This window comes from Hemitrygon akajei, unplaced genomic scaffold (genome assembly GCF_048418815.1).
Source record: "Hemitrygon akajei unplaced genomic scaffold, sHemAka1.3 Scf000088, whole genome shotgun sequence".
NCBI lineage: Eukaryota > Metazoa > Chordata > Chondrichthyes > Myliobatiformes > Dasyatidae > Hemitrygon > Hemitrygon akajei.
The window spans coordinates 2,911,786-2,926,762 of NW_027331974.1; the positions used below are offsets into that span (position 1 = coordinate 2,911,786).

The 14,977-nt window shown below is 48.1% G+C and overlaps 1 protein-coding gene across 1 annotated transcript in view; it reads left to right on the top strand.

Moving 5' to 3' along the window:
* Positions 1 to 14,977, top strand: part of LOC140722767 (uncharacterized) — an 89,879-nt gene that overhangs the window by 68,108 nt on the left and 6,794 nt on the right. The window contains exons 6-15 of the mRNA XM_073037447.1: positions 47 to 142; positions 1,488 to 1,583; positions 3,362 to 3,559; positions 4,395 to 4,490; positions 6,269 to 6,466; positions 7,316 to 7,411; positions 9,190 to 9,387; positions 10,237 to 10,332; positions 11,006 to 11,101; positions 11,955 to 12,050. Of these exons, the coding sequence (XP_072893548.1) occupies positions 47 to 142; positions 1,488 to 1,583; positions 3,362 to 3,559; positions 4,395 to 4,490; positions 6,269 to 6,466; positions 7,316 to 7,411; positions 9,190 to 9,387; positions 10,237 to 10,332; positions 11,006 to 11,101; positions 11,955 to 12,050 (1,266 nt within the window). The remainder of the gene's footprint in view (positions 1 to 46; positions 143 to 1,487; positions 1,584 to 3,361; positions 3,560 to 4,394; positions 4,491 to 6,268; positions 6,467 to 7,315; positions 7,412 to 9,189; positions 9,388 to 10,236; positions 10,333 to 11,005; positions 11,102 to 11,954; positions 12,051 to 14,977) is intronic.

Below are 14,977 nucleotides of genomic sequence, written 5' to 3' on the forward strand. Positions count from 1 at the left end.
TGTTTAAGCTCTGCTAATATCTCATGTCTCTGTTACTTTGTTCCAGACCTGGAGACTTCAACACTGGAACAGTCTACAGGATTGTCTACTGGAGAACACACCCAGGAACTGTCCTCTGTCCCAGCGGGAGACACATCCTCAGGTACCAAGTCTCATGTCTGTCTGTGTTCATTCAGTCTCTGTCACTCTGTGGGGTTGAACCTCCCATGGACCAGTTCACCTACTGGATGTACAGTGCATTGTGGGTAGGAGTGTGAATGATGGAGTCAGTGGTTCCTGTCTCCTGTCTGCTGGGTTGGGTTTGGTGAGTCATGAGGGATGAGGCTCTCTTGGGGGTTGGAGAGAGTGGGGTGGGAGGAATGAACAGAGAGTGGTGGAGAGACTGAGAGTGACACAGGAGGATGGTCACAAGGAGAGGGGACTGTGTGTATTTCAGAGTACATATTTGACTTCGACTTGAGCCTTCTGTTCCTGCCGTTCAATTCCTTCCTGATCAAATGTAAAACTGGTTCTCTGCTTTACCCTTACTTTGTATATCTTCAATTACAGATTCACAGTCAGACTCAACTAGGGAACCCCAGCCATCAGTGATGGGAGACCCTGCTTCAGGTTTGATCAGCACCCCAGCAGGGTCTGTGAACTCAAGTATCCATGGTGGGGTCATGTTGCCCTTCTTCAGTCCTCAATATTCATCTGGGCTTTGACGAGAGTAGTGACTGGTCACAGACATTCACGAGGGAGAGTTGCTGAACAGGGACTGGATGGTTTTGGTATCTCTTCAGATCAGAGACCTCCTTTCCAAATTGTTGTCCCAGTGGATTCCCATTACAATTCAACTTCCCATTTCCACTCCCACATGTCTGTCCAAGGTCTCCTCCACTGACATGATGAGGTCAAACTTAGATTGAAGGGGTAACACCTCATATTGTGTATGGGCAGCCACCAAACTGATGGCATGAACATTGATTTCTCTAACTTCCGGAAATTTATATTCCTATCAATTCCCTCTATTTCTATCTCTTTTTGGCTCCCCTCTTACCCCTTCTCTTCTGCTTATCGGTCGATCATCTCCCTCTGGTCGCCCTCCTCCATTCCTTTATCCTCTGGTCCACTGTCCTCTCCAATTGGATTAGTCCTTCAGCCCTTTTACCTCTTCCACGTATCACCTCCCAGCTTCTCAAATCACCCCTCCCTCACCCACACACCTTCCCACTCACCTGGCTTCACCTATCACCTGCCAGATGTACTCTTCCCCACCTCTTTATTCTGGCTTCTTCACCCTTCCTTTCTGGTGCTGATGAAGGGTCTCAGCCCAAAACATTCACTGTTTATTCCCCTCCAGAGATGCAGCCTGACCTGCCGATTTCTTCCAGCATTTTGTGTGTGTTGCTCTGGATTTTCAGCATCTGCAGAATCTATCATCTTTATGAATGATTGTCCCTGTTTAATCTCTGCCACTCTCCCATGCCTCTGTTACTTTGTTCCAGGCCTGGAGGCTTCCACAATGGATCAGCCCGATGGATCGTCTACAGGACAACCCACCCCATCACCATCCCCTGTCGCAGAAGGAGAGAGATCCTCAGGTATTAGATCTTGTGTCCATCGGGGTCTCTCAATCTCTCACTCTGTGATGTCGAACTTCTCATAGACCAATTCAGCTGTTGGATGTGCATCGTTACGGGCTGCCAATGAGTGTTCAGTTATTCCTTCCCTCCTGTCTGTGTGAAATTTCTGTTGTATCCAAGATTACTCGCAGTTGGTGTGCATTTTTGTGGTGACGAATATAAAACACAAAATAACTGATTGTATAAGTATTCAGCCCCTTTAAGTCAGTATTTAGTAGATGTACTTTCAGCAGCAATTACAGACTTGAGTCTGTGTGGATAGGTCTCCATCAGCTTTGCACATCTGAAGACTGCAATTTTTCACCATTCTTCTTTACAAAACTGCTCAAGCTCTGTCAGATTGCATGGTGATCGTGAGTGAACAGCCCTTTTCAAGGCCAGCCACAAATGTTCAATTGGTCTGATGTCTGGTGGCTGAATTAACCACTCCAGGACATTAACTTTGTTGGTTTAGTCCATTCCTGTGCAGCTTTGTCTTTATGCTTGGGGTTATTGTCTTGCTGGAAAACAAATCTTCTACCAAGTTGCAGTTCTTTTGCCCACTGTGTCAGGTTTTCCTCCAGGATTTCCCTGTCTTTTGCTGCATTTGTTTTACCCGCTACCTTCACCAGCCTTCCAGCGTCTGCTGGAGTGAAGCATCCCCACAGCATGATGCAGCCACCACCGTGCTTCACGGTAGAGATGGTGTGTTTTTGGTGATGTGCGGTGTTCGGCTTACACCAAACATAGCACTTAATCTGATGGCCAAAAGGAATTTTGGTTTCACCTACGACTGGTGAAACACCCGGGCAAGAGTTGTTGTGTGTGCATTCTCTCCCATCTCTGTTACTGAAGCTTGTAACTCCTGCAGAGTTGTCGTAAGTCTCTTGGTGGGTCACTCTCTAGTCCCCTTCTTGCTCAGTCACCCAGTTTTTGATTGCGGCCTGCTCGAGGCAGATTTGCATTGGAAAGAGTAGAGGAGAAGGAAGGTTTTTGAGGGGAAAGACTGGGTGGAGGGATGTTGAAAAGTGGAGAGGAAGGAGAGTGTAGTTGGTGAGAAAGAAGAGGTCTAGGATGTAGGATGAAGAAAGGGGACTGGAGAGGAATGGTACTGACAGGGGCCATAAGCAGCTTAGGGGAAGCAGTGGATGTGGACAAGTGGGACACTGGACTTTCACAGGCCCACAGCTGGATAGTCTACCTCGGGAATGAGTCGTGGGGATTATCGAAGAGAATGCTGATTCCCACAGTCAGTCCTAGACTTTTATCCCAATGCTAGTGTCAGGAGACTCCAGGAGTGACAGAGATTTTTGAGGGAGAGTCTGTGGAGGCAGAGAGGGATGACGTTTTGGTTTTTCCCCTGGTCCATCTGTGTTCATTCAGTCTCTGTCACTCTGTGAGGTTGAACCTCCCATGGACCAGTTCACCTACTGAATGTACAGTGTATTGTGGGTAGGGGTGTGAATGATGGATTCAGTGGTTCCTCTCACCTGTCTGTTGGGTTGGGTTTGGTGAGTCGCGAGGGATGAGGCTCTGTTGGGGGTTGAAGAGAGTGGGGTGGGAGGAATGAACAGAGAGGGGTGGAGTGATAGAGAGTGACACAGGAGGATGGTCACAAGAAGAGGGGAGTGTGTGTATTTCAGAGGACAGATTTGACCTGGATTTGAGCCTCCTGTTCCTGCCGTTGAGTTTCTTCCTGACCAAACATAAAACTTGCTCACTACTTTACTCTTCCTTTGTATATCTTCTTATTGCAGATTCCCAGTCGGACACAACTCGGAAACCCCAGGCAACAACAACCGGAGAACCTAGTTCTGATTTATCCTCCACCCCAGCATGGTCTTCAAGCTCAGAAACAGAACCCCAGTCACACACAACTCGGGAACCCCAGGGATCAGTGATGGGAGACCCTGGTTCAGGTTTGACCAGCACCCCAGCAGGATCTGTGAACTCAGGTATCCATGGTGGGGTCATGTTTCCCTTCTTCCGTCCTCAATATTCATCTGGGCTTTGACTGAGAGTAGTGACTGGTCACAGACATTCACGAGGGAGAGTTGCTGAACAGGGACTGGATGGTTTTGGTATCTCTTCAGATCTGAGACCTCCTTTTCAAATTGTTGTGCCAGTGGCTACCCATTACAATTCAACTTCCCATTCCCGTTTCCACGTGTCTGTCCAAGGCCTCCGCCACAGACATGATGAGGTCAAACTTTGATTGGAGAGGCAACACCTCATACTGTGTCTGGGTCGTGTCCAAATTGATGGCATGAACATTGATTTTTCTAACTTTTGATAGTTTCTCCTCTCTTTTTCCATACCTATCCTGGCTACCCTCTTAGCCCTTCCCTTCTGCTCACCTGCCCATCATCTCCCTCTGATCCCCCTCCTCCATTCCTTTATCCTCTGGTCCACTGTCCACTCCAATTGGATTAGTCCTTCAGCCCTTTACCTCTTCCACATATCACCTCCCAGCTTCTCAAATCACCCCCCCCCCCCTCACCCACACACCTTCCCACTCACCTGGCTTCACCTATCACCTGCCAGCTGTACTCCTCCCCATCACTTTATTCTCGCTTCTTCTCCCTTCCTCTCCAGAGCTGGTGAAGGGTCTCAGCCCAAAACATTCACTGTTTATTCCTCTCCAGAGATGCAGCCTGACCTGCCGATTTCTTCCAGCATTTTGTGTGTGTTGCTCTGGATTTTCAGCAACTGCAGAATCTATCATCTTTATGAATGATTGTCCCTGTTTAATCTCTGCCACTCTCCTATGCCTCTGTTACTTTGTTCCAGGCCTGGAGGCTTCCACAATGGATCAGCCCGATGGATCGTCTACAGGACAACCCACCCCATCACCATCCCCTGTCGCAGCAGGAGAGAGATCCTCAGGTATTAGATCTTGTGTCCATCGGGGTCTCTCAATCTCTCACTCTGTGATGTCGAACTTCTCATAGACCAATTCAGCTGTTGGATGTGCATCGTTACGGGCTGCCAATGAGTGTTCAGTTATTCCTTCCCTCCTGTCTGTGTGAAATTTCTGTTGTATCCAAGATTACTCGCAGTTGGTGTGCATTTTTGTGGTGACGAATATAAAACACAAAATAACTGATTGTATAAGTATTCAGCCCCTTTAAGTCAGTATTTAGTAGATGTACTTTCAGCAGCAATTACAGACTTGAGTCTGTGTGGATAGGTCTCCATCAGCTTTGCACATCTGAAGACTGCAATTTTTCACCATTCTTCTTTACAAAACTGCTCAAGCTCTGTCAGATTGCATGGTGATCGTGAGTGAACAGCCCTTTTCAAGGCCAGCTACAAATGTTCAATTGGTCTGATGTCTGGTGGCTGAATTAACCACTCCAGGACATTAACTTTGTTGGTTTAGTCCATTCCTGTGCAGCTTTGTCTTTATGCTTGGGGTTATTGTCTTGCTGGAAAACAAATCTTCTACCAAGTTGCAGTTCTTTTGCCCACTGTGTCAGGTTTTCCTCCAGGATTTCCCTGTCTTTTGCTGCATTCATTTTACCCGCTACCTTCACCAGCCTTCCAGCGTTTGCTGGAGTGAAGCATCCCCACAGCATGATGCAGCCACCACCGTGCTTCACGGTAGAGATGGTGTGTTTTTGGTGATGTGCGGTGTTCGGCTTACACCAAACATAGCACTTAATCTGATGGCCAAAAGGAATTTTGGTTTCACCTACGACTGGTGAAACACCCGGGCAAGAGTTGTTGTGTGTGCATTCTCTCCCATCTCTGTTACTGAAGCTTGTAACTCCTGCAGAGTTGTCGTAAGTCTCTTGGTGGGTCACTCTCTAGTCCCCTTCTTGCTCAGTCACCCAGTTTTTGATTGCGGCCTGCTCGAGGCAGATTTGCATTGGAAAGAGTAGAGGAGAAGGAAGGTTTTTGAGGGGAAAGACTGGGTGGAGGGATGTTGAAAAGTGGAGAGGAGGGAGAGTGTAGTTGGTGAGAAAGAAGAGGTCTAGGGTGTAGGATGAAGAAAGGGGACTGGAGAGGAATGGTACTGACAGGGGCCATAAGCAGCTTAGGGGAAGCAGTGGATGTGGACAAGTGGGACACTGGACTTTCACAGGCCCACAGCTGGATAGTCTACCTTGGGAATGAGTCGTGGGGATTATCGAAGAGAATGCTGATTCCCACAGTCAGTCCTAGAGTTTTATCCCAATGCTAGTGTCAGGAGACTCCAGGAGTGACAGAGATTTTTGAGGGAGAGTCTGTGGAGGCAGAGAGGGATGACGTTTTGGTTTTTCCCCTGGTCCATCTGTGTTCATTCAGTCTCTGTCACTCTGTGAGGTTGAACCTCCCATGGACCAGTTCACCTACTGGATGTACAGTGCATTGTGGGTAGGGGTGTGAATGATGGAGTCAGTGGTTCCTCTCTCCTGTCTGTTGGGTTGGGTTTGGTGAGTCGCGAGGGATGAGGCTCTGTTGGGGGTTGAAGAGAGTGGGGTGGGAGGAATGAACAGAGAGGGGTGGAGTGATAGAGAGTGACACAGGAGGATGGTCACAAGGAGAAGGGATTGTGTGTATTTCAGAGGACAGATTTGACCTGGATTTGAGCCTCCTGTTCCTGCCGTTGAGTTCCTTCCTGACCAAACATAAAACTTGTTCACTACTTTACTCTTCCTTTGTATATCTTCTTATTGCAGATTCCCAGTCGGACACAACTCGGAAACCCCAGGCAACAACAATCGGAGAACCTAGTCCAGATTTATCCTCCACCCCAGCATGGTCTTCAAGCTCAGAAACAGAACCCCAGTCACACACAACTCGGGAACCCCAGGGATCAGTGATGGGAGACCCTGGTTCAGGTTTGACCAGCACCCAAGCAGGGTCTGTGAACTCAGGTATCCATGGTGGGGTCATGTTTCCCTTCTTCCGTCCTCAATATTCATCTGGGCTTTGACTGAGAGTAGTGACCAGTCACAGACATTCACGAGGGAGAGTTGCTGAACAGGGACTGGATGGTTTTGGTATCTCTTCAGATCTGAGACCTCCTTTTCAAATTGTTGTGCCAGTGGCTACCCATTACAATTCAACTTCCCATTCCCGTTTCCACGTGTCTGTCCAAGGCCTCCGCCACAGACATGATGAGGTCAAACTTTGATTGGAGGGGCAACACCTCATACTGTGTCTGGGTATCGTCCAAATTGATGGCATGAACATTGATTTTTCTAACTTTTGATAGTTTCTCCTCTCTTTTTCTCTCTCCTCTCTTTTTCCATACCTATCCTGGCTCCCCTCTTAGCCCTTCCCTTCTGCTCACCTGCCCATCATCTCCCTCTGATCCCCCTCCTCCATTCCTTTATCCTCTGGTCCACTGTCCACTCCAATTGGATTAGTCCTTCAGCCCTTTACCTCTTCCACATATCACCTCCCAGCTTCTCAAATCACCCCCCCCCTCACCCACACACCTTCCCACTCACCTGGCTTCACCTATCACCTGCCAGCTGTACTCCTCCCCATCACTTTATTCTCGCTTCTTCTCCCTTCCTCTCCAGAGCTGGTGAAGGGTCTCAGCCCAAAACATTCACTGTTTATTCCTCTCCAGAGATGCAGCCTGACCTGCCGATTTCTTCCAGCATTTTGTGTGTGTTGCTCTGGATTTTCAGCAACTGCAGAATCTATCATCTTTATGAATGATTGTCCCTGTTTAATCTCTGCCACTCTCCTATGCCTCTGTTACTTTGTTCCAGGCCTGGAGGCTTCCACAATGGATCAGCCCGATGGATCGTCTACAGGACAACCCACCCCATCACCATCCCCTGTCGCAGCAGGAGAGAGATCCTCAGGTATTAGATCTTGTGTCCATCGGGGTCTCTCAATCTCTCACTCTGTGATGTCGAACTTCTCATAGACCAATTCAGCTGTTGGATGTGCATCGTTACGGGCTGCCAATGAGTGTTCAGTTATTCCTTCCCTCCTGTCTGTGTGAAATTTCTGTTGTATCCAAGATTACTCGCAGTTGGTGTGCATTTTTGTGGTGACGAATATAAAACACAAAATAACTGATTGTATAAGTATTCAGCCCCTTTAAGTCAGTATTTAGTAGATGTACTTTCAGCAGCAATTACAGACTTGAGTCTGTGTGGATAGGTCTCCATCAGCTTTGCACATCTGAAGACTGCAATTTTTCACCATTCTTCTTTACAAAACTGCTCAAGCTCTGTCAGATTGCATGGTGATCGTGAGTGAACAGCCCTTTTCAAGGCCAGCTACAAATGTTCAATTGGTCTGATGTCTGGTGGCTGAATTAACCACTCCAGGACATTAACTTTGTTGGTTTAGTCCATTCCTGTGCAGCTTTGTCTTTATGCTTGGGGTTATTGTCTTGCTGGAAAACAAATCTTCTACCAAGTTGCAGTTCTTTTGCCCACTGTGTCAGGTTTTCCTCCAGGATTTCCCTGTCTTTTGCTGCATTCATTTTACCCGCTACCTTCACCAGCCTTCCAGCGTTTGCTGGAGTGAAGCATCCCCACAGCATGATGCAGCCACCACCGTGCTTCACGGTAGAGATGGTGTGTTTTTGGTGATGTGCGGTGTTCGGCTTACACCAAACATAGCACTTAATCTGATGGCCAAAAGGAATTTTGGTTTCACCTACGACTGGTGAAACACCCGGGCAAGAGTTGTTGTGTGTGCATTCTCTCCCATCTCTGTTACTGAAGCTTGTAACTCCTGCAGAGTTGTCGTAAGTCTCTTGGTGGGTCACTCTCTAGTCCCCTTCTTGCTCAGTCACCCAGTTTTTGATTGCGGCCTGCTCGAGGCAGATTTGCATTGGAAAGAGTAGAGGAGAAGGAAGGTTTTTGAGGGGAAAGACTGGGTGGAGGGATGTTGAAAAGTGGAGAGGAGGGAGAGTGTAGTTGGTGAGAAAGAAGAGGTCTAGGGTGTAGGATGAAGAAAGGGGACTGGAGAGGAATGGTACTGACAGGGGCCATAAGCAGCTTAGGGGAAGCAGTGGATGTGGACAAGTGGGACACTGGACTTTCACAGGCCCACAGCTGGATAGTCTACCTTGGGAATGAGTCGTGGGGATTATCGAAGAGAATGCTGATTCCCACAGTCAGTCCTAGAGTTTTATCCCAATGCTAGTGTCAGGAGACTCCAGGAGTGACAGAGATTTTTGAGGGAGAGTCTGTGGAGGCAGAGAGGGATGACGTTTTGGTTTTTCCCCTGGTCCATCTGTGTTCATTCAGTCTCTGTCACTCTGTGAGGTTGAACCTCCCATGGACCAGTTCACCTACTGGATGTACAGTGCATTGTGGGTAGGGGTGTGAATGATGGAGTCAGTGGTTCCTCTCTCCTGTCTGTTGGGTTGGGTTTGGTGAGTCGCGAGGGATGAGGCTCTGTTGGGGGTTGAAGAGAGTGGGGTGGGAGGAATGAACAGAGAGGGGTGGAGTGATAGAGAGTGACACAGGAGGATGGTCACAAGGAGAAGGGATTGTGTGTATTTCAGAGGACAGATTTGACCTGGATTTGAGCCTCCTGTTCCTGCCGTTGAGTTCCTTCCTGACCAAACATAAAACTTGTTCACTACTTTACTCTTCCTTTGTATATCTTCTTATTGCAGATTCCCAGTCGGACACAACTCGGAAACCCCAGGCAACAACAATCGGAGAACCTAGTCCAGATTTATCCTCCACCCCAGCATGGTCTTCAAGCTCAGAAACAGAACCCCAGTCACACACAACTCGGGAACCCCAGGGATCAGTGATGGGAGACCCTGGTTCAGGTTTGACCAGCACCCAAGCAGGGTCTGTGAACTCAGGTATCCATGGTGGGGTCATGTTTCCCTTCTTCCGTCCTCAATATTCATCTGGGCTTTGACTGAGAGTAGTGACCAGTCACAGACATTCACGAGGGAGAGTTGCTGAACAGGGACTGGATGGTTTTGGTATCTCTTCAGATCTGAGACCTCCTTTTCAAATTGTTGTGCCAGTGGCTACCCATTACAATTCAACTTCCCATTCCCGTTTCCACGTGTCTGTCCAAGGCCTCCGCCACAGACATGATGAGGTCAAACTTTGATTGGAGGGGCAACACCTCATACTGTGTCTGGGTATCGTCCAAATTGATGGCATGAACATTGATTTTTCTAACTTTTGATAGTTTCTCCTCTCTTTTTCTCTCTCCTCTCTTTTTCCATACCTATCCTGGCTCCCCTCTTAGCCCTTCCCTTCTGCTCACCTGCCCATCATCTCCCTCTGATCCCCCTCCTCCATTCCTTTATCCTCTGGTCCACTGTCCTCTCCAATTGGATTAGTCCTTCAGCCCTTTACCTCTTCCACATATCACCTCCCAGCTTCTCAAATCACCCCCTCCCTCACCCACACACCTTCCCACTCACCTGGCTTCACCTATCACCTGCCAGCTGTACTCCTCCCCATCACTTTATTCTGGCTTCTTCTCCCTTCCTCTCCAGAGCTGGTGAAGGGTCTCAGCCCAAAACATTCACTGGTTATTCCTCTCCAGAGATGTAGCCTGACCTGCTGAGTTCTTCCAGCATTTTGTGTGTGTTGCGCTGGATTTTCAGCATCTGCAGAATCTCTCATCTTTATGAATTATTGTCCCTGCTTAATCTCTGCCACTCTCCCATGTCTCTGTTACTTTGTTCCAGGCCTGGAGACTTCAACACTGGATCAGTCAACAGGATTGTCTACTGGAGAGCACACACAGGAACTGTCCTCTGTCCCAGCGGGAGACACATCCTCAGGTACCAAGTCTCATGTCGGTCTGTTTTCATTCAGTCTCTGTCACTCTGTGAGGTTGAACCTCCCATGGACCAGTTCACCTACTGGATGTACAGTGCATTGTGGGTAGGGGTGTGAATGATGGAGTCAGTGGTTCCTCTCTCCTGTCTGTTGGGTTGGGTTTGGTGAGTCATGAGGGCTGAGGCTCTGTTGGGGGTTGGAGAGAGTGGGGTGGGAGGAATGAAAAGACAGGGGTGGAGAGACTGAGAGTGACACAAGAGGGAAGTTTCAAATGGCTCCATTTATTGTCAGAGAATGTATGCTGTGTAGAACCCGAAGTACTGTATCTTCGCAGTCATCCATGCTGGAGTAGGAGGAAAGAGAGATTGATGACTGTGTGCGGAGAGTCAGACAGAGAGATCAGTGAGAGTGATGCTCCAACTAGAGGGAGGGAAGGAGAGACTGAAAAGAGAGTGATGCAGACAGAGTGAATGCTGAGAGAGGGAGATGTGAGCAGAGGGATTTCTGAGACAAGGGTAGAGGAATTAAAGAGCAAAGAAGAGTGAAGTGTATGTATTTCAGAGGACAGATTTGACCTGGACTTGAACCAGCTGTTCCTGCCATTGAGTTCCTTCCTGATTGAATTTAAAACTTGTTTACTACTTTCCCCATCCTTTGTATATCTTCTTATTACAGATTCCCAGTCAGACACAACTCATGAACCCCAGCGATCTGTAACGGGAGACCCTGGTCTGGGTTTGACCACCACCCGAGCAGGGTCTGCAAATGCAGGTATGTGTGGTGAGGTCATTGAAGGGAGCAATCGTTCTCTTCTTCAGCCCCAAATATTCATCTGGGCTCTGACTGAGAGTAGTGACCGGTCACAGACATTCTCGAGGGAGAGTTGCTGAACAGGGACTGGATGGTTTTGGCATCTCTTCAGATCAGAGACCTCCTTTCCAAATTGTTGTCCCAGTGGCTCCCATTTCAATACAACTTCCCATTCCCATTCCCACGTGTCTGTCCAAGGCCTCCGCCACTGACAGTGTGAGGTCAAACTTTGATTGGTGGGGCAACACCTCATACTGTGTCTGGGTAGTGTCCAAACTGACAGCATGAACATCGATTTCTCTAACTTCCAGTAATTTATACCCCTACCAATTCCCTCTCCTTCCACCTCTTTTTGGCTCACTATTTAGCCCTTCTGTTCTGCTCACCTGCCCATCATCTCCCTCTGGACACCCTCTTCACTTCCTTTATTCTATGGTCCATTGTCCTCTCCAGTGGGATTAGTCCTCCTTCAGACCTTGTTCTATGTATCACCTCCAAGCTTCTCAAATCTTCTCCTCCCTCACCCACCCACCTTCCCACTCACCTGGCTTCACCTATCACCTGCCAGCTGTACTCCTCCCCACCTCTTTATTCTGGCTTCTTCCCCCTTCCTCTCTAGTGCTGATGAAGGGTCTCAGCCCAAAACATTCACTGTTTATTCCCGTCCAGAGATGCAGCCTGACCTGCTGAGATCTTCCAACATTTTGTGTGTGTTGCTCTGGATTTTCAGCATCTGCAGAATCTCTCATTTTTATGAATTATTGTCCCTGTTTAATCTCTACCACTCTCCCATGTCACTGTTACTTTGTTCCAGACCTGGAGGCTTCCACAAAGGATCAGCCCGATGGATCATCTACAGGACAACCCACCCCATCACCATCCTCTGTCTCAGCAGGACAGGCAACTTCAGGTATTAGTTCTTGTGCCATCGGGGTCTCTCAGTCTCTCGCTCTGTGATGTCGAACTTCTCACAGACCAATTCAGCTGTTGGATGTGCGTCGTAACGGGCTGCCAATGAGTTTTCAGTTATTCCTTCCCTCCTGTCTAGGTGAAATTTCTGTGAAGTTCAAGAGAGCTTACATTTGGTGAAGGCATTTGCTTCGTCATTAGCCACTGGTGACTGGAAGGGAAGGAGGGATAGTTGGGAAGGTAGGAGAGAGGGCAGGAGAGAGCACCAACAAGGGAATGGAGGGGAATGTGTAAGATAGAGTAGTGGAGGGAGGATGGTGACTGGATGGATGGAAATGGGGCGAGTGAATGGAGGAGTGAGTAGAAAGGAGGGCTAATTGGAGGGGAAAGGCAGACAAGGAGGGAATGAGGTACGAGAAGGTGCCATAGAGTTGGGGGAGGAGTTCGGGAAGAGGTGGCTGGAGATGAAGTGATGCTCAAGATTCACAGGTCCACAGCTGGACAGTGCAGATCAGGATCAATGCTGGGGATCATTGAAGGAAACTCTGGGAATATTTGTTTCATCACTCACCGCTGGTGCCTGGAATGTGGTGAATGTTGTTTCAGTGTTTAAAGAGGGCAACGAAGATGGGACATGGATATCGACGGGACTCGGGTTCACTGGCAGATACTGGGCTGATCAAATGGGTTGAGTCGGGATGGGATGGCCGAGGGATTGGAGATTGGACATCATGTTGGGATCGGAGGAGATGCCAGGAGAATCGCAGCCCTTATGGTGGGTGGGAATACACTGGACACCTGCTGAATAGTGGACGTTATATGGAGATTGGTCAGGACTATGGTGCATCAGGGTATTGGGTGGTTTTTGAAGTGTTTGGGAATCAGAGGGCATTAGTGGACTTGGTGGACACAGTGAGAGGGATGATTGAGCTGAGAGTGATGGAGTAAGTGTCAAAGGGATGTTCTGAGAGGTCAGAGAGAAAGACTGACAGATCAGAGGGAAGAAACTAGTGAGAAATGAGAGAAGGGGAGATAGGAACTGTGACAGGATGGAGAGGGAAGGGATGTTGGACCACAGTTGTTGGACAGAGTAATAGAGGAAAGTGGGATGTATTGGGTGAGTAGCAGACAAACTGAGGAGACAGTGTGGTGGTGTCTGGGAGAGGGAGGGATGGAGTGTCTAACAGGAGAAAGATGGAGTGAATTGCGAGGGTTGTGTGTGTGGAGTGGGGGAGAACTAAGGGGAGGGATTTCAGTGTCTCAGATAGGAAGGATGGATGGTTATGAGAGAAGAATGGGGTGTGAGATTAAAGAAGAGGGTTGACTGAAGAGGGAGGTGTGAATGGCCCGGGGGGGGGGGGGGGGTGGGGAGAATAGTGTGGAGTTTGAGGTTTAACCCATTTGATTTTAGTTGATAGTTTCTTCCTGTGTTGTTACCTCCCATCTCCCCAGTGGTGTTCCCCCACACCACAGTTAGTTCTCTGACTGGTTCACATTTGTAGTGAACTAGTGGGAACCCAGGAAGCAATGACTGAGAACCTGGGCTGGGTTTGTCCACCACCAGATCTGGTGTCAGAGGAGATCACTGAGGGGAATATTTCTCTCCCTGTTCAATCTGGGAATAGAGATTCATAATTGGAAGTGGCATCACAGGTAGATCGGGTCGTGAAGAGCGCGTTTGGCAGTTTGGCCTTCATAAATCAAAGTATTCGGTCGTGATGTTATGGTGAAGTTGTATAAAGCATTGGCGGGGCCTGATTTGGAATATTGTCAGCTGCTGGCAGGAAAGATGTCAATAAGATTTGACAGAGTTCGGGGAAAATTTACAAGGATATTGCTGGGACTTGAGGACCTGGGTTATAGTGAAAGGTTCAATATGTTTGGGCTTCATTCCCTGGAATGAAGGAGAATGAGGGGAGATTAGATGGAGGTATATATAATGATGAGGGTACAGGTCGTGTCAATACAAGCTTTTCCACTGACATTACAGAGGTCATGGGTTAAGGGTGAAAGGTGAAATAGTTAAGGGGGAACCTGACAATAGACAATAGATCTAAAGTACTCATTAAATTCTTCTGCCATTTCTCTGTTTCCCATAACAATTTCACCTAATTCATTCTACAAGGGCCCAACATTGTTCTTAACTATCTTCTTTCTCTTCACATACCTAAAAAAGCTTTTGCTATCTTCCTTTATATTCCTAGCTAGCTTGCGTTCGTACCTCATTTTTTCTCCCCGTATTGTCTTTTTGGTTAAGTTCTGTTGTTCCTTAAAAACTTCCCAATCATCTGTCCTCCCACTCACCTTAGCTCTGTCATACTTCCTTTTTTTTAATGCTATGTAATCTCTGACTTCCTTTGTCAACCACTGTGGCCCCTTTCCCCCCTTTGAGTCCTTCCTTCTCTGGGGGATGAACTGATTTTGCACCTTGTGCATTATTCCCAAGAATACCTGCCATTGCTGTTCCACTGTCTTTTCTGCTAGGCTATCCGTCCAGTCAACTTTGGCCAGCTCCTCCCTCATGGCTCCATAGTTTCCCCTGTTCAACTGCAACACTGACACCTCCGAGCTGCCCTTATCCTTCTCAAATTGCAGATAAGAACTTATCATATTATGATCACTACCTCCTAATGGCTCCCTGACTGCAAGATCGCTTATCAAATCCTGTTCATTACATAACACTAAACCCAGAATAGTCTTGTCCCTGGTCGGCTCTTGTACAAGTTGTTCCAAGAATGCATCCCGTAGGCACTCTACAAACTCCCTATCCTGTGGTCCAGCACCAACCTGATTCTCCCAGTTCACCTGCATGTTGAAATCCCCCATAACTACTGCGACATTACCTTTGCCACATGCCAATGTTAACTCCCTATTCAACTGGCACCCAATATCCATGCTGCTGTTTGGTGGCCTGTAGACAACACCCAT